This window comes from Ambystoma mexicanum, chromosome 12 (assembly GCF_040938575.1).
Source record: "Ambystoma mexicanum isolate Mex_15411 chromosome 12, UKY_AmexF1_1, whole genome shotgun sequence".
Classification (NCBI taxonomy): Eukaryota; Metazoa; Chordata; class Amphibia; order Caudata; family Ambystomatidae; genus Ambystoma; species Ambystoma mexicanum.
Window position 1 is genome coordinate 1,188,070,410 of NC_090936.1, and position 19,741 is coordinate 1,188,090,150.

At 47.5% G+C, this 19,741-nt stretch overlaps 1 protein-coding gene across 1 annotated transcript in view; it reads right to left on the reverse strand.

The window, feature by feature from the left end:
* The window catches only part of LOC138513121 (prolactin-2-like), a 76,335-nt gene extending 56,818 nt beyond the window's left edge, over positions 1 to 19,517 (reverse strand). Inside the window, exons 1-2 of the mRNA XM_069627771.1 lie at positions 19,435 to 19,517; positions 19,089 to 19,270 (exon numbers count right to left, since the gene is read on the reverse strand). Of these exons, the coding sequence (XP_069483872.1) occupies positions 19,089 to 19,270; positions 19,435 to 19,444 (192 nt within the window). The 5' untranslated portion in view covers positions 19,445 to 19,517. The remainder of the gene's footprint in view (positions 1 to 19,088; positions 19,271 to 19,434) is intronic.
* Positions 19,518 to 19,741: the final 224 nt, after the last annotated feature.

Sequence of the window (19,741 nt, forward strand, 5' to 3'; positions counted from 1 at the left end):
GGAGCTTGCATAGCTGCTGCCTGCAGTGTTCATTTTTCGTGAGTATGAGGGGACCTTGTACCTATGCTGTGTGCACTGTTGCTTTTTAGTGAACATGAGGGAAGCTTGCATGGCTGCTGCCTGCACTGCTCCTTTTTAGTGAGTATGAGTGGAGCTTGCACGGCTGCTGCCTGCCCTGTTCCTTTTTAGTGAGTATGAGGGGAGCTTGTACCTATGCTGTGTACACTGTTCCTTTTTAGTGAGTATGAGGTGAGCCTGCACGGCTGTTGCCTGCACTATTCCTTTTTAGTGAGCATGAGGGGAGCTTGTACCTCTGCTGTCTGCACACTTCCTTTTTAGTGAGTATGAGGGGAGCTTGCACGGCTGCTGCCTGCCCTGTTCCTTTTAGTGAGTATGAGGGGAGCTTGTACCCATGCTGTGTGTACTGTTCCTTTTTAGTGAGTATGAGGGGAGCTTGCACGACTGTTGCCTGCACTGTTCCTTTTTAGTGAGCATGAGGGGAACTTGTACCTGTGCTGTCTGCACACTTCCTTTTTAGTGAGTATGAGGTGAGCTTGCACAACTGCTGCCTGCACTGTTCCTTTTTAGTGAGTATGAGGGGAGCTTGCGCAGCTGCTACCTGCACTGTTCCTTTTTAGTGAGTACAAGGGTAGCTTGTACCTATGCTGTGTGCACTGTTCCTTTTTAGTGAGTATGAGAGGAGCTTGCACACCTGCTACCTGCACTGCTCCTTTTTAGTGAGTATGAGGGGAGCTGGGACGTCTGCTGCCTGCACTGTTCCTTTTTAGTGAGTATGAGAGGAGCTTGTACCTATGCTGTGTGCACTGTTCCTTTTTAGTGAGTATGAGCGGAGCTTGCACGGCTGCTGCCTGCACTGTTCCTTTTTAGTGAGCATGAGTTGAGCTTGTACCTGTGCTGTCTGCACACTTCCGTTTCAATGTGTATGAGGGGAGCTTGCACAACTGCTGCCTGCACTGTTCCTTTTTAGTAAGTATGAGGGGAGCTTGCACGGCTGCTGCCTTCCCTGTTCCTTTTTAGTGAGTATGAGGGGAGCTTGTACCTATGCTGTGTGCACTGTTCCTTTTTAGTGAACATGAGGGAAGCTTGCATGGCTGCTGCCTGCACTTTTCCTTTTTGTTGAGTATGAGGGGAGCTTGCACAGCTGCTGCCTGCACTGTTCCTTTTTAGTGAGTATGAGGGGAGCTTGCACAGCTGTTGCCTGCACTATTCCTTTTTAGTGAGCATGAGGGGAGCTTGTACCTCTGCTGTCTGCACACTTCCTTTTTAGTGAGTATGAGGGGAGCTTGCACGGCTGCTCCCTGCACTGTTCCTTTTTAGTGAGTATGAGGGGAGCTTGTACATGTGCTGTCTGCACGCTTCCGTTTCAGTGAGTATGAGGGGAGCTTGCACAACTGCTGCCTGCACTGTTCCTTTTTAGTGAGTATGAGGGGAGCTTGCATGGCTGCTGCCTGCCCTGTTCTTTTTTAGTGAGTATGAGGGGAGCTTGTACCTTATCTGTGTGCACTTTTCTTTTTTAGTGAACATGAGGGAAGCTTGCATGGCGGCTGCCTGCACTGTTCCTTTTTAGTGAGTATGAGGGGAGCTTGCACGGCTGCTGCCTGAACTGTTCCTTTTTAGTGAGTATGAGGGGAGCTTGTACCTATGCTGTGTGCACTGTTCCTTTTTAGTGAGTATGAGGGGAGCTTGCACGGCTGTTGCCTGCACTATTCCTTTTTAGTGAGCATGAGGGGAGCTTGTACCTCTGCTGTCTGCACACTTCCTTTTTAGTGAGTATGAGGGGAGCTTGCACGGCTGCTGCCTGCACTGTTCCTTTTTAGTGAGTATGAGGGGAGCTTGTACCTATGCTGTGTGCACTGTTCCTTTTTAGTGAGTATGAGGGGAGCTTGCATGGCTGCTGCCTGCACTGTTCCTTTTTAGTGAGTATGAGGGGAGCTTGTACCTATGCTGTCTGCACACTTCCTTTTTAGTGAGTATGAGGGGAGCTTGCACGGCTGCTCCCTGCACTGTTCCTTTTTAGTGAGTATGAGGGGAGCTTGTACATGTGCTGTCTGCACGCTTCCGTTTCAGTGAGTATGAGGGGAGCTTGCACAACTGCTGCCTGCACTGTTCCTTTTTAGTGAGTATGAGGGGAGCTTGCATGGCTGCTGCCTGCCCTGTTCTTTTTTAGTGAGTATGAGGGGAGCTTGTACCTTATCTGTGTGCACTGTTCTTTTTTAGTGAACATGAGGGAAGCTTGCATGGCGGCTGCCTGCACTGTTCCTTTTTAGTGAGTATGAGGGGAGCTTGCACGGCTGCTGCCTGAACTGTTCCTTTTTAGTGAGTATGAGGGGAGCTTGTACCTATGCTGTGTGCACTGTTCCTTTTTAGTGAGTATGAGGGGAGCTTGCACGGCTGTTGCCTGCACTATTCCTTTTTAGTGAGCATGAGGGGATCTTGTACCTCTGCTGTCTGCACACTTCCTTTTTAGTGAGTATGAGGGGAGCTTGCACAGCTGCTGCCTGCACTGTTCCTTTTTAGTGAGTATGAGGGGAGCTTGTACCTATGCTGTGTGCACTGTTCCTTTTTAGTGAGTATGAGGGGAGCTTGCATGGGTGCTGCCTGCACTGTTCCTTTTTAGTGAGTATGAGGGGAGCTTGTACCTATGCTGTGTGCACTGTTCCTTTTCAGTGAGTATGAGGGGAGCGTGCACGCCTGCTGCCTGCACTGTTCCTTTTTAGTGAGTATGAGGGGAGCTTGTACCTATGCTGTGTGCATGGTTTCTATTTAGTGAGAATGAGGGGAGCTTGCACAGCTGCTGCCTGCACTGTTCCTTTTTAGTGAGCATGAGGGGAGCTTGTACCTGTGCTGTCTGCACACTTCCTTTTTAGTGAGTATGAGGGGAGCTTGCACAACTGCTGCCTGCACTGTTCCTTTTTAGTGAGTATGAGGGGAGCTTGCACGGCTGCTGCCTGCACTGATCCTTTTTAGTGAGTATGAGGGAAACTTGTACCTATGCTGTGTGCACTGTTCCAATTTAGTGAACATGAGGGAAGCTTGCATGGCTGCTGCCTGCACTTTTCCTTTTTAGTGAGTATGACGGGAGCTTGCACGGCCGCTACCCTCACTGTTCCTTTTTAGTGAGTATGAGGGGAGCTTGGACGCCTGCTGCCTGCACTGTTCCTTTTTAGTGAGTAAGAGGGGAGCTTGTACCTATGCTGTGTGCACTGTTCCTTTTTAGTGAGTATGAGGGGAGCTTGCACGGCTGTTGCCTGCACTGTTCCTTTTTAGTGAGCATGAGGGGAGCTTGCACCTCTGCTGCCTGCACTGTTCCTTTTTAGTGAGTATGAGGGGATCTTGCACGGCTGCTGCCTGCACTGTTCCTTTTTAGTGAGTATGAGTGGAGCTTGTACCTATGCTGTGTGCACTGTTCCTTTTTAGTGAACATGAGGAGAGCTCTCATGGCTGCTGCCTGCACTGTTCCTTTTTAGTGAGTATTAGGGGAGCTTGCACAACTGCTGCCTGCAATGCTCCTTTTTAGTGAGTATGAGGGGAGCTTGCACAGCTGCTGCCTGCACTGTTCTTTTTTAGTGAGTATAGGGGAGCTTATACCTATGCTGTGTGCACTGTTCCTTTTTAGTGAACATGAGGGAAGCTTGCATGGCTTCTGCCTGCACTGTTCCTTTATAGTGAGTATGAGGATAGCTTGCACGGCTGCTACCCACACTGTTCCTTTTTAGTGAGTATGAGGGGAGCTTGCATGCCTGCTGCCTGCACTGTTCCTTTTTAGTGAGTATGAAGGGAGCTTGCATGGCTGCTGCCTGCACATTTTTTTTAGTGAGTATGAGGGGAGCTTGTACTTATGCTGTGTGCACTGTTCCTTTTTAGTGAGTGTGGGGGGATCTTGCACACCTGCTGCCTGCACTGTTCCTTTTTAGTGAGCATGAGGGGATCTTGTACCTCTGCTGTCTGCACACTTCCTTTTTAGTGAGTATGAGGGGAGCTTGCACGGCTGTTGCCTGCACTGTTCTTTTTTAGTGCGTATGAGGGGAGCTTGTACCTATGCTGTGTGCACTGTTCCTTTTTTGTGAGTACGAGGGGAGCTTGTACCTATGCTGTGTGCACTGTTCTTTTTTAGTGAACATGAGGGAAGCTTGCATGGCTGCTGCCTGCACTGTTCCTTTATAGTGAGTATGAGGGGAACTTGCATGGCCGCTACCCACTGTTCCTTTTTAGTGAGTATGAGGGGAGCTTGCATGCCCGCTGCTTGCACTGTTCCTTTTTAGTGAGTATGAATGGAGCTTGCATGGCTGCTGCCTGCACTTTTTTTTTAGTGAGTATGAAGGGAGCTTGCACGGCTGCTGCCTGCACTGTTCCTTTTTAGTGAGTATGAGGGGACCTTGTACCTATGCTGTGTGCACTGTTCCTTTTTAGTGAACATGAGGGAAGATTGCACGGCTGCTGCCTGCACTGTTCCTTTTTAGTGAGCATGAGGGGATCTTGTACCTCTGCTGTCTGCACACTTCCTTTTTAGTGAGTATGAGGGGAGCTTGCACGGCTGCTGCCTGCACTGTTCTTTTTTAGTGAGTATGAGGGGAGCTTGTACCTATGCTGTGTGCACTGTTCCTTTTTAGTGAGTGTGGGGGGATCTTGCACACCTGCTGCCTGAACTGTTCCTTTTAGTGAGCATGAGGGGAGCTTGTACCTCTGCTGTCTGCACACTTCCTTTTTTGTGAGTACGAGGGGAGCTTGTACCTATGGTGTGTGCACTGTTCTTTTTTAGTGAACATGAGGGAAGCTTGCATGGCTGCTGCCTGCACTGTTCCTTTATAGTGAGTATGAGGGGAACTTGCATGGCCGCTACCCACACTGTTCCTTTTTAGTGAGTATGAGGGGAGCTTGCATGCCTGCTGCCTGCACTGTTCCTTTTTAGTGAGTATGAATGGAGCTTGCATGGCTGCTACCTGCACTTTTTTTTAGTGAGTATGAAGGGAGCTTGCACGGCTGCTGCCTGCACTGTTCCTTTTTAGTGAGTATGAGGGGAGCTTGCACCTATGCTGTGTGCACTGTTCCTTTTTAGTGAACATGAGGGAAGATTGCACGGCTGCTGCCTGCACTGTTCCTTTTTAGTGAGTAACGCGGGAGCTTGTACCTATGCTGTGTGCACTGTTCCTTTTTAGTGAGTATGAGGGGAGCTTGCACGGCTGTTGCCTGTACTGTTCCTGTTTAGTGAGCATGAGGGGAGCTTGTACCTCTGCTGTCTGCACACCTCCTTTTTAGTGAGTATGAGGGGAGCTTGCACAACTGCTGCCTGCACTGTTCCTTTTTAGTGAGTATGAGGGGAGCTTGCACGGCTGCTGCCTGCACTGTTCCTTTTTAGTTAGTATGAGGGAGCTTGTACCTATGCTGTGTGCACTGTTCCTTTTTAGTGAACATGAGGGAAGCTTGCATGGCTGCTGCCTGCACTGTTCCTTTTTAGTGAGTATCAGGGGAGCTTACACAACTGTTGCCTGCACTGTTCCTTTTTAGTGAGTATGAGGGGAGCTTGCACGGCTGCTGGCTGCACTGTTCCTTTTTAGTGAGTATGATGGGAGCTTGTACGCCTGCTGCCTGCACTGTTCCTTTTTAGTGAGTATGAGGGGAGCTTGCACAGCTGTTGCCTGCACTGTTCCTTTTTAGTGAATATGAGGGGAGATTGTACCTATGCTGTCTGCACTGTTCCTTTTTAGTGAGTATGAGAGGAGCTTGCACGGTTGCTTTCTGCACTGTTCCTTTTTAGTGAGTATGAGGGGATCTTGCATGGCTGCTGTCTGCACTGTTTCTTTTTAGTCAGTATGAGGGGAGCTTGTACCTATGCTGCCTGCACTGTTCCTTTTTAGTGAGTGTGAGGAAAGCTTGCACGGCTGTTGCCTGCACTGTTCCTTTTTAGTGAATATGAGGGGAGCTTGTACCTATGCTGTCTGCACTGTTCCTTTTTAGTGAGTATGAGGGGAGCTTCCACACCTGCTGCCTGCACTGTTCCTTTTTAGTGAGCATGAGGGGAGCTTGTACCTCTGCTGTCTGCACACTTCCTTTTTAGTGAGTATGAGGGGAGCTTGTACCTATGCTGTGTGCACTGTTCCTTTTTAATGAACATGATGGAAGCTTGCATGGCTGCTACCTGCATTGTTCCTTTATAGTGAGTATGAGGGGAGCTTGCACGGCCGCTACCCGCACTCTTCCTTGTTAATGAGTATGAGGGGAGCTTGCATGCCTGCTGCCTGCACTGTTCCTTTTTAGTGAGTATGAAGGGAGCTTGCACGGCCGCTACCTGCACTGTTTCTTTTTAATGAGTATATGGGGAGCTTGCATGCCTGCTGCCTGCACTGTTCCTTTTTAGTGAGTGTGAAGGGAGCTTGCATGGCTGCTGCCTGCACTTTTTTTTTTAGTGAGTATGAGGGGAGCTTGTACCTATGCCGCGTGCACTGTTACTTTTTAGTGAGTATGATGGGAGCTTGCACGCCTGCTGCCTGCACTGTTCCTTTTTAGTGAGTATGAGGGGAGCTTGCACAGCTGTTGCCTGCACTGTTCCTTTTTAGTGAATATGAGGGGAGATTGTACCTATGCTGTCTGCACTGTTCCTTTTTAGTGAGTATGAGAGGAGCTTGCACGGCTGCTTTCTGCACTGTTCCTTTTTAGTGAGTATGAGGGGATCTTGCATGGCTGCTGTCTGCACTGTTTCTTTTTAGTCGGTATGAGGGGAGCTTGTACCTATGCTGGCTGCACTGTTCCTTTTTAGTGAGTGTGAGGAAAGCTTGCACGGCTGTTGCCTGCACTGTTCCTTTTTAGTGAATATGAGGGGAGCTTGTACCTATGCTGTCTGCACTGTTCCTTTTTAGTGAGTATGAGTTGAGCTTGCATGGCTGCTTTCTGCACTGTTCCTTTTTAGTGAGTATGAGGGGATCTTGCATGGCTGCTGTCTGCACTGTTTCTTTTTAGTCAGTATGAGGGGAGCTTGTACCTATGCTGTCTGCACTGTTCCTTTTTAGTGAGTGTGAGGAAAGCTTGCACAACTACTGCCTGCACTGTTCCTTTTTAGTGAGTATGAGGGGAGCATGCACAGCTGCTGCCTGCACTGTTCCTTTTTAGTGAGTATGAGGGGAGCTTGTACCTATGCTGTCTCCACTGTTCCTTTTTAGTGAGCATGAGGGGAGTTTGCACGGCTGCTGCCTGCACTGTTCCTTTTTAATGAGTATGAGGGGAGCGTGCACGGCTCTGCCTGAACGCTTCCTGAGAGGGAAGGAGGGTTGCACTAATGCAGCCTTTTCTGCATCTATCATGGTAATGCGGAAGCTGGCACTGCCATTGTCTGGGGCAGTTTGGAATCCATCACCTGAATGTGTGATGATCTAGGCAATGCAGTGCATAGGCATTTGAGGGTGCACCTGGGCATTTGATGCCATTTCCAGCATGCATCAGTACAAGTGCATGCAAAGCTGTAAGCATGCATGGGAGTTTATAGCTGTGCGTGTCAAGTATGCGGCACCTGAGGCTGCACCTGTGAAGTTGAACCTGGGAATATGAAGCTGTTCTTGGATATTATAAGGGTATATGGACATACAAGATACTGCATGATCATGTGATCATTAAAGGTGGGGTATGGTGCTGGTCATTGGCATGTGAGGCTCATCCTCGTCCTTTCAGAACTTTCTGGGCATAAAGCAGTAGTACGTTGGCATGCAGCGCTGAACCAGGGCATACCAAGCTGCTTGTGGCATTTATCGTTATATTTTAGAACATGGGCATATGAAGGCTTTCTTGTCATATGTTGACTGGGCCCACAAGACTGAACCTGGGAATATGAAGGGCCCCCCACAATATATGGTCATGCATGGAAATATTAAGGGGCATTAGAATATGAGAGCAGCCTCATTTTCAGATGATGTTTATGGATCACAAATGAAGCAATGGGTGATCCCTCAAAACCCACTTTTAAGTTGTCCTCCCAGCCCCCCGGGATTGGGAGGTTGGCTCAGCCTCTGCCACTTATTAGCCCCTGTAGGTAGCTTTCTTGGCAAAAGGGTGTGCACTGAGACAACGCAGAAACACACAAGATGTCAAATATGGGGTGTTTCGCTCTGTAGGACTCTGTCCTTAGGGTGACCAGACGTCCCGGTTTTGCCAGCACTGTCCCAGGATTGCAACGATGGGAGGTTATGGACTTATGGTCATGGTTTTTGTCGGGAAACGATTGACAAATCTCGAAATCGAGCCCAGCGCCCGTCTGCCTGTTTTCCTCTCCCTACTTCCCTGGCCTCTCTCCTCCAATGCAAGTTCTAAGGCAAGACAGGAGGCGAGCATTATGCTTAACTTTCTTTGCTTGCTCTCACAGCAGCAAATCAAAGTAAACAACTAGAGAACTATGAAATAACACAATTAAGACAACATTAAACTGGGTTTTGGAGTTCCAATCAAAAAATGTCCTTCCGAGGCCACCGTAGCCCTACACCCCCAGGACTTATAAGCCCCTCCTTCACACAGTGCTTACTCTTTCTTTGCTGCTCTCACGAGAGATTAGTACGGAGATCATTTCGGTATGTTGTATGCATATGAAAGGGTAAGGTTATGCACTTAGCAAGTATTGTGCTAATATATCATCACGCCTGACAGGCATTGTGGCATAGTGTTCATATATGAGCTAACGTTGAGGTTGCAGCGGCGCGCTGCACAGTGCCCAGGACCAGCCCACCAAGGCATGCCGTTGCCAGTTTCACCAATGGGAGCCTGGCACAGGGGTAGCCCGGAGCGCTCTGGTCCGCATATCAGGCAGCGGAGAAGGTGCATAAGCCGGGCATGATGTGCCTGCTTCACAATCCTCCTCTGACACACCGATGGATGGGCAAGCCTGACCCACTTTTCAAAAAAGAAAGACGCTGATTATGTCAGTCGCGCGTGAGAGGACTGCCATTTCAAATTCAATGAGAGAGCTGTCCTGGCACGGTGGCTGAGTGAACTGTAGGAATCCGTGAAGTGCATTCCATATCGGTAGATATGCAGACTGATTGAGTGACACGAACACTATGGGGAACCCACATCGACTAAGAGCAGAAGCTTGTGAATCTGCCACACAGCTCCACTGCACCACACACACTCTGTGGAGAGTATCCCAGGGAGGAGAAAGCCACTTCATCCCTTGGATAAGGGAACTCGGGGCAACCTCAGCACCTTCACCGGTTGTAAAAAATCTGGGGGTCCTGATGGACAATAATCTCACCCTAGAGCCGCAAGTAAACTCTCTACTCAAGAAATGCTTCTTTCTCCTGCGAGCATCAAAGCAGCTCCTACAGTTCCTATCGTACACCAACAAAACAACCACAATCATCGCTTTCGTCATGTCCACAGTAGACTACGCCAACAGCCTCTACTGAGGTATGCGTGAACTGCTTCTAAAAAAAACTACAACGCATACAAATGCGGCAGCCAGACTGCCTCTGAAACTACCCTGGAGAGAACACACCACACCTGCGCTAAACACACTACATTGGCTGCCAATAAAACAACAAATAAAATTCAAAACAATGTGCATCACGCACAGTGCAGTACACAATCAAGGTGCTGAGTTCCTGAGAGACAAACTGCACCTACATCAACCAACAAGAACGCTCAGATCAAGCAACGACATCCGCCTAGCAACGAAACCCTACAGTAAAAAAACTTTTGGAGGATCTTCTTTCTCTCACCAGGTGCTGAAAACCTGGAACGACCATCCAAAGCACATACGTAACACAAGAAACCACCTACTATTCAGGAAACTATTCAAAACATGGCTCTTCACGTCATAACTAGAAGACCGCCCACAGGGACACACGCACAACTAAAACATTGATGAACGAAGAGACGGATCCTGATCCACACCAAGAAATCAACTGGGAAAAGATTCTAAGAAAAATACTCCACGACATACCAAACGACTAACCGAGAGACAGCCATATTAGGACCCAAAGACCGAATACATAGCAAGACCAAGACGGAAGTACCAGGATGACTCATCAATAGCACCCTGGCCCAAACCATAGCCATGCCCAACAGACCTAGTCACGACAGATAGCAAGGGAATAGGGAACTCCCATCCCTCAGCTCTAAACCAGAGGGTGAGATACAGACATAACCATTCACATTATACAATGCTCATTAAGATACAGCGGGGAGCATGCTGGGCCATCACACACAAGCAACAATCAAACAATAGCTTCTAAGGAAGGCGCTCCATGAAAAAACGAACACCTAACTGAGAGATAGTCATGATAGGAGGAAACTAACGACTGTATACATAGGCTGACCAAGACGAAGTACTAGAACGTCTCATTAACAGCACCGTGGACCTGAACCATTCCAAGCTCCAACAGACCAATGTCACAATAGATAACAAGAGAATAGGTAGCACCTATGACAGTTCACACACCCGAAGGAAAGATTCAGACATACCTATCACACCATACAATGCTCATTAGGATACTGCTGGGTCTGCGCCGCACTATCACTATCACTATCACACACTATCACACACTACAGTGAGATGACCTGTAAAGAACCAGCAACAATCCCACCCACAGGAATACAACTCAAACGGAACAAAAAGTATCAGCACCAGGATACAGACCCCACTAACCCAACTTTCAAATCTCTGCATACTCAACCCACATAAAACTCACACAACCATCTCTCTCTCAGCAATCGGCACACACTTTACCACACTGCATCAACAACACACAAACAACACGTAAACAGCACCTACAGCACACAAGGTCTCGCTGATCCGATACTTGCACCAAAGCTCAGCACACGGTCTATACCGAGCTGAAGCCGCCAACAGCACACCACTTCTCCCACTCTCCTACTGGTCCTCCACCCAACTAATCCTACCTCCCCTCCTTCTTGTTTACAGATCTGCCAGAGCACCGGGGGACCAATTCCGTTGGTGACGGTGCACTATATAAGTACCTTTAACATAACATAACACCATAAAAAAGGGAAAATAGAATAAGCGTGCATATATTACACGTCCCACGTTAGCGGACGTGTAGTTATGGTTAAGTTGCTCAACTCACAGAGAGAGCACTTTTTGGGCAGCTTATAACTTTGGTGCCGTTTAACGAATCCTCACCAAACTCACCTCGGAAGAATTATGCGAGGTTCGGTGCGGTTTCATGCAGGCGGGTCGAAGTTATAGGAGGGGCCCAAACATTTTTGAAATCCTCATAGACACAAAGGAAAATGAAATGTGCTTGCACCTACAGTCCAAATCGCCGTATGGATTTTCACCTAACTTGCGCCAGGAGCATCAGCTTCGTCCCCAAAGTGTGATTTTGCAAATTTGGTGTAAATCCGTCCAGTAGTGTTTTCAAAAATAAGGTAAACATTTTTTTGTGATATCTGGGTCCAGTCTACGGACGCCTCTGGACCAATCAGAGGGTGGCTTGGTGTCTGCCGACGTCAAAGACGCACGCTGATTGGATGTTCAAAAACGTGAGGTCCATCATCATTTTTCAAACGGTCGCCATATTGGATCCGTGGACCACCGCCGTTGTCCACGGACAGGGCGGACAGTGCGGTGAGAAAAAAGTCTGGAAATGACATTTGGGGTTATTTTGTGGCCGATAGAGGGTGTGAAAAGGGTGGGGAAGTGGGAAAAAATTGATAGGGAGCAGTTTCATATGTGAAAAAAGTAAAGGAAATGCGAGGGGAATGAAGACGAGCGGGAAACGAGTCCACCCGATCAAGCCCAGTTGTATTGCCGGCACCTCCTCTGACACAAGAACATACTGAGGAACCGATGCAAGTGGGTGCCTTATGTGTGCCATTTTCCAACGCTGAACGGAGGAGAAGGCGACTCCATCGCTTAGGCCTGTATTGCGGTGGTAGCGGGCACTTCCTGGGAACATACCCGCTTTGACCCGTCAAGCTGAACAAACCAGCGGGAAAATAGAGGGCTTGTTACGAGAACAGAAGGTAGCAACAAGCCCATCTCTTCCTATCATAAACCTTCTCAAGCCCACAGTCACACCTAGGTTCCCATCCCGTCTTACCGTGAACATCATTCTACCGGATGATACTTTGGTTACCCCAGTTTCCTCCTATGCTTTGCTGGACTGTGGAGCCTCTGGGAATTACATTGATGAAGATTTTGCCCAGAGAGCCAGAATCCACTTAGAACCCAAACCTGAGGCATGCCAGTGTGGAGGTCATTGACAAAACACCCCTGCCATCTGGTCCTTTTTTTATGCAGTCTGCCCCGGTTCAGATCATTATCGGACCACAGAAAGAGGACGTTTCATTTGACCTCACACAAGCATCATCCTTTCCAGTGATCTTCGGCCTCCCCTGGCTCTGTCAACACAATCCGCATTTCAGCTTGACTGCTGTAACGTTGAAGCTGCACAGCGATGGCTGGGTGCTGCTTTTGCAAGACATGAATACTCGAACACTTGTCTTTTCTACTCTTCCGGTCTTGGGGTGTGTGTCTCAGGCAAAACCAGAAGAATACGTTGCTTTCAACAAGGCTGTCGCAGAGCTTGAACTGATATCCCTACCCCTGCATTATTAGTATGACTGTGGGATCGAATAGCTTCCAGGAAAACCTATGTCACACAGTCGGCTGTATTTCTTGACGATACAAGAAAAAAAAGATCTACAGAAATATTTAGGCGAGTGCCTACAGAAAGGATACATTGTCCCGTCCAAGTTGCCGGCAGATGCACCATTGTTTTTTGTCTCCAAGATTGATGCCAACCCAATCATAGTGGACCATGTAATCTAGAGTCCTACAGTGAGTAGAGCCAATGGGACGTCATACTTTTAGTGACGTTCATAGTGGCCATTTTGAAGGGAGGGCTTAGTTGACCCGCCTAACATTGATTATCCAATCCCCTCTCCCCGTTACCATATACAGATATAGTACCTATGTTCATTTACCTTCCTATAACCAATCACATTGCATGTTAGGTTTTTAAGATTGCCACGTAGAATGACGTTAGTACGTGCGCAGGTTGTACATCAGCAATGACAAGTTTTTGCTATAAATATTGTGTTTTTCTAAAAGAAAAGAGCTAGAAGATCGAGCGATTGCTGATGTTCGTTGTACTCCCCGTTATATGAACTTGTCATTAAACGGACTCACTTCGCCAAACTATTGAGTTGTCTTGATTATTTGTTGCATGAGTATGATTCTGCATCCCCATCTATCTCGAGGGTACTGCTACTCATCTTAAAGGGCTGTTTGGAGATCCCCAGATCAAAAGTGCGGACTGCTGTCTTTGTACATTTTTATCCCTCCCTAATCCTTTTAAGGAAATGCTGATACAATTGCAGGTGCGGAGCAGAGGCAGACTCATTAAAGGGTCAAAGGAAGGAGGGACCCTCAGACGGAGCACTGTTCGTCTTGGTTAGCCCCCTCATGTTGGTTATGTGTTGGAGTTCAGAAGAGGCTGCAGTACAGTCGAGAGGGAAGGTCGGCAGTGAGTGCAAAAAAAGAGGAAGGACTTTGTCAGGAAGTCCTGGAGGAGTAGGGCTACGGTGGTCTCAGAAGCAATTTTTGTTTTCATTAGAACTACAAAACGCAGTTTAATGTTGTCTTAATTGTGTTCTTTCTTAGTTCTCGAGTGTTTTATTTCATGTGGCTGCTGTGAGAGCCTTATGCTCGCCTCTTTGCCTTTAATTGAATCAAGACTCCCTGCACTATTCTAGGCTGGATAATCTTCATTCTGTGCCTTTGAACACACCCTCCTACTTTGTACTATAACAGGCCACCGACATAGAAGTAGGACTGCAGTTTTATCAGAGTTCTGTATTGTACTCCTGCTTCTATTTCTATCGCCCGTCCATTTTGTTCTGTTTGTTTTTTTTTTTTTTATCTGGTCACCCTAACTGTCCTGTCAAATGAGAATTGTTTCTTTGGGGCGTTGGCCAGCCATGCCCTATCAAGCTTTTAGCAATTCATTCTGCTTCCTGCGGACGCTCTACAGGTCCACCCGCTGAGACAGTCCACCACGCTCGCCCTGTCAGATATCCAAGCATCCAGATGTTCACGCTGCTGTGAGTGGGCACTTCTCAAGGCTTCCAATCAGAGTCACAAGGTATAGGCCCAGGCAAAGAACAGCCAACACCTGCAGCCACGGCTTGGAATCGTTCCACTGTCGGTGGGAAGCTGAACAGCCGTCACTGCCCGTGTCCAGCTAGCTCCCTGTCACATCCTGCAAGAGATGCTCCAGTTCCTGCTAGAATATAGGCTCTCTGTAAAGCGCTCTGCTGCTTCATAGCGCTAGGTCCATGCGATAACCAAAAACTAGAAATGTCAACTTCTAATGCAGCGACAGAAAGAAAGAATTGACCTACCAGTGTGAACGCTGTTATTTTATGAGGCCCCTCTGTTTTGAAGTCGATCGTTCAGTAATTCGACCATTATTAAAAAAAAAGAAACGGATTAAAAGATCACTTGGCCCGTTCCTTTGAAAGCAATAGTTGTATTGACTATGGTCCAAATTCATGAAGGAAGAAAAGCAGGTATTTATGTTATAAAGTGCCTTGTTTCTGCCTGTAGACGTGAGAGGTCCCTGGTGCGGGTATTCCCACCGATCTGCGAGCCAAGCAGAGAGACACGTGCAGACCCGAATGGCCTTCCTTCCGATACACACAGCCCTTGCAAACAATTCTGTAAGCAGGCGCGCGCGCACTCTGCACAGTGCATACATTGCGCATGCGCTAAGACCAAGCCATGGCTTGCAGGCTTTTTACCTGGGACTTTCATTATTCTCCCGAATAAAACCATGTTTAACATACATATTACGCCTTCCCACACACACCCTGCAGAGATCCTAACAGGTGGACGGCTTTTGCACACACATTGCACCAATCCTAACCCTGCCATTTGGGTGTAAGTTAAGTGCAGAGGTAAGTGTACCAAGGACATGCCCGCTCGCTTCTGAATACCTCAAAACCTATGACTGTATGGGCGTTGCTCATAAAGGGCATTATTCTCCTGTAGCCTCCCTCCAAGTTCTACGCTGTTTCATCGACGTGCATTTGTTGTAATTTAGTTCGATGCAGTTACTTCGATTTTTTTCCTTTGTTATTTTAGTGATTTATAATGGGTGTTCCCTCCATACCTGCTTCTTTCACCTCCCACCCCATTCCTTATCCCCAAATATACATATATTAATTTTTTTACCCACAAAGTAACTTCATTGGCGAGCATTACAACAAAGTAATTCCCTTTGATGAAACAATTGAACACCTTAACAACGGCCACTCACATTGATGCTCACTAGCTAAGTGTGTGTAAGTGTGTGTACGTGTGCGTGTAAGTGTGTGTGCCAATGTGTGTGTAAGGGTGTGTGTGTGTGTGTAAGTGTGTGTGTGTTTGTGTAAGTGTGTCAGTGTAAGTGTGTGTGTACGTGTGTGTGTAAGTGTGTGTGTGTAAGTGTGTAAGTGTGTATATTCAAGTATGTGTATATGTGTGAGTGTGTGTGAATGTGTGTGTGTATGTGTAAGCACGGTTACTAACGATGCCGGGGGCCACTGGGATGTCAGGTGGTGGATACAGTGTTACGGGGTCGGCAGCAACCGGCGGGTTACTGCCCACCACATAATGAGGCCCAAAGTCTGTAAAAACCCTAGTGAGTGCCCCCCCCCACTCCTCAGATGGATTTCCAGTAGTTCAAAAAAATATAAATGAGCAATACAATGTATTACTGATGCCAAAACGAGCAATAATTATCAGTGAACAGACTGGATGTCTGGTAGATGAGAAAAGTAGCAGTAGTAATGAGACCAATCTCAACGGGCAATGATTATCAGTGAACAGACTAGATGTCTGGTAGATGAGACCAGCAGCAGTAGTAATGAGACCAATCTCAACGGGTAATGATTATCAGTGAACAGACTGGATGTCTGGTAGATGAGACCAGCAGCAGTAGTAATGAGACCAATCTCAACGGGTAATGATTATCAGTGAACAGACTAGATGTCTGGTAGATGAGACCAGCAGCAGTAGTAATGAGACCAATCTCAACGGGTAATGATTATCAGTGAACAGACTGGATGTCTGGTAGATGAGACCAGCAGCAGTAGTAATGAGACCAATCTCAATGGGCACTGATTATCAGTGAACAGACTGGATGTCTGGTAGATGAGACCAGCAGCAGTAGTAATGAGACCAATCTCAATGGGCACTGATTATCAGTGAACAGACTGGATGTCTGGTAGATGAGACCAGCACCAGTAGTAAACAGACTGGATGTCTGGTAGATCGCACCAGTACCAGTAATGAGACCAATCTCAATGGGCAATGATTGTCAGTGAACAGACTGGATGTCTGGTAGATGACACCAGTACAACTAATAATGATACCAGTCTCAATGGGCACTGATTATCAGTGAACAGACTGGATGTCTGGTAGATCGCACCAGTACCAGTAATAATGATACCAGTCTCAATGGGCACTAATAATCAGTGAACAGACTGGATGTCTGGTAGATCACACCAGTACCAGTAATAATGATACCAGTCTCAATGGGCACTGATTATCAGTGAACAGACTGGATGTCTGGTAGATCGCACCAGTACCAGTAATAATGATACCAGTCTCAATGGGCACTAATAATCAGTGAACAGACTGGATGTCTGGTAGATCGCACCAGTGCCAGTAATAATGATACCAGTCTCAATAGGCAATGAATATCAGTGAACAGACTGGATGTCTGGTAGATCGCACCAGTACCAGTAATAATGATACCAGTCTCAATGGGCACTGATTATCAGTAAACAGACTGGATGTCTGGTAGATCGCACCAGTACCAGTAATAATGATACCAGTCTCAATGGGCACTAATAATCAGTGAACAGACTGGATGTCTGGTAGATCGCACCAGTGCCAGTAATAATGATACCAGTCTCAATAGGCAATGAATATCAGTGAACAGACTGGATGTCTGGTAGATCGCACCAGTACCAGTAATAATGATACCAGTCTCAATGGGCACTGATTATCAGTGAACAGACTGGATGTCTGGTAGATCGCACCAGTACCAGTAATAATGATACCAGTCTCAATGGGCACTAATAATCAGTGAACAGACTGGATGTCTGGTAGATCACACCAGTACCAGTAATAATGAACCACAAGAAGGGCAAGAGCGAAGCACCTCCCACCCCTACTAATATCATTACTACTAATGGCAGCAGTGGCAACAAGAACAATAAAGAATAATAATAACTATAAGAATGACTCTGGTCCTACTATTACCCCTGGCACTGATAAAGGGAATCACCATGCAATCATGATAACTAGTTTTGCAAGTATAGTACGGAGCCCAGTCATACTGCTAATAACAATAGTCTCTTAGCACTACGACTGCCACTATTATTAGTAGTAGTACTAAGCAAAACAATAATAAAGATAATAAAAAAGTGATAATAGTAACATCAAACATGTAAAGAGCACTTATTATAAACTATTACCACGAAAGACATGCAAAAGGCATTAATTTCATTGTAAGTTCTCCATTTCTCAAGACGTTGCTACACATGTGGCAATGTGTGTGTTTGGGAATATACATGAAATTGCTCTCAAGTTGTTTTAACTATTCAAACAAGTCAAACTACCAACTGCACCTCCTCAGCGGTATTCTTCCTTTCCTCTCCTTCCCCAGAAGCTCACTGTCTCCAGAGCTCTGGTTCTCTATAGGCTGGACTACTTCAACAGCGTCTTTCTAAATCTTCCTGCCTCTACTCTCAGCCCTCTGCAACTCATCCAGAACAGGACTGTGAGACTTATCCTTGGCCTCAAGCCCAGGGATTGCATCCCTCCATCCCTGAAATCTCTCCACTGGCTCCCAGTGGCTGCAAGGATCAAGTTGGAGACCCTTTGCATTGTCCACAAGGCCTTCTGGGGCCTGGGGCCCAAATATCTCCAGCTTTCTCTTCTGAAGTATCTTCCTACTCAAACTCTTCGCTCCTCCACCTCCACCTCCAACTCCTTGAGGGTCAGTTGCTTTTCCAAACAACGAGTTGGGGGCAGATCTCTCTCTTCAGCTGACTCCTCCCTCTGGAACAGCCTCCCTGCCTCTCTGAAACTTGAGCGGAAACACCTAAGGTTCCGGAAACAACTCAAGACTTTCCTCTTTGCTTCTGCCTTCTCTCTTCCCCTATCCTGCTTTTCTCCTGTCTGATATTGCTCTGGTTACCTGGCTACCCTCTGAACCACGGGCCCAGGTCCCTGCCCTCCCAATTGCACACCTGCACTGCCTCCTGGCAACGCTGCACTTGAGGCTGTATCTGCAACCCTAAACCACCCCTACCTGCACTTATCTAGCACTTGTTTTCTACACTTAACCCTGCACTGCCACCTGCTGGCGGCACTTCTTGTTTTCTTGTATTTCCTGCACTTGCTCCGCCTCCCCCCGCACTTCTCTGCTTCCCTCTCCCCTGCACTTGTGCGATCTCAATGTCACTGGGCCTGGTAGGTTAGTTGTCTTGTCCCCCTTGTTGCCCCATCCCCCACCGCCCCGTCGCACCTTGAAACACTTGTGCATAGGCGCACTATAAAGAAAATATCATATCATAAATACACACTTGACAGCACAATCTGGAAAAAGGAACATTATCAATGACAACAATAACACTCTCTTAAAGTATGTGCAAACTAAAACACAAAAAACGCAGTGCTCTGTAATATGAAATAGCATATCACATTTCAAAGTCTCAGAGTTCCCGATTGCAGGCAGAGGGGATATGAGAGCTGGGAATGCAGATATTGGGCAATCCTGCCATATATTCCTGTGAGCGTAAATATCCGAATACCCGCTGTTTGGTAAAGAGTCTGCAATACCGGCGCGCTACAAGCACATAAATAAATAAATAATGAGTTGATTTCGGTTATCCTGAATTTTCCGTGAACTCTCGCTTATATCATTCTCCTGTACGCCTGTCTCATGTTTTGCGTGCCCTGATGTCTGCGTGTTACCGACGCGCTACAAGCACATAAATAAATAAATAAATAAATAATGTGTGTCTGCGCCGCCGGGACACTGCTCAGGCAGGCGCGCACGCGCTCTCACCAGGTCCACGTAGAGGTCTGTTGAGAGGCTGTGGATTCTGCTCGAATGCTGGATCACCCGGTCGAAGAGATCGGCGACGGACAGCATGCGGCAGTCGGCGTCCACATCAGGGCAGATGGGTGTTAATTCCACGCGAGAGGGCTCCAGGGCCAGGCACAGCATCAGAGGAAGGAAAGCCAAGCCTGGAAGAAGCGGGTGCGATTAAAGTCATCCCTTGCAAAGTTTCACATCTATAGAAAACCATCGTTTACTCTTCTGGATGCAGAGTTAAACATATTACACTCGTAAAAGCACAAGAAAGCAGGGGTCTGCGGCATTCACGCTGAATCAGTGATCATTGACCTACCTGTGTCCATTCTCTTCTGGCTGTGATGACCCCAGAATGAGCTGCTGCCTCCCTTTTGGCTTTTAGGCTCGTGAAGCTTGCTATGTGACCAGGCATGCCTGCACCCCTGCTCTGGGTATATATAGGCACGGGACGGTCAGTGGGGTTCATTCTGCGGATCAGGGGGTGAACGGAAGCAACAGGGATGCGTGTTTCTTAGTCACTGCCTGCCTCTTCCTTACGCACTAGCGGGAAACTGCCGGGGGCAAAGCAGAGCAAATGAGGCGCAGGGGGAGTCCAGAGAGGGACGCCCTGCATGTGGTGACGG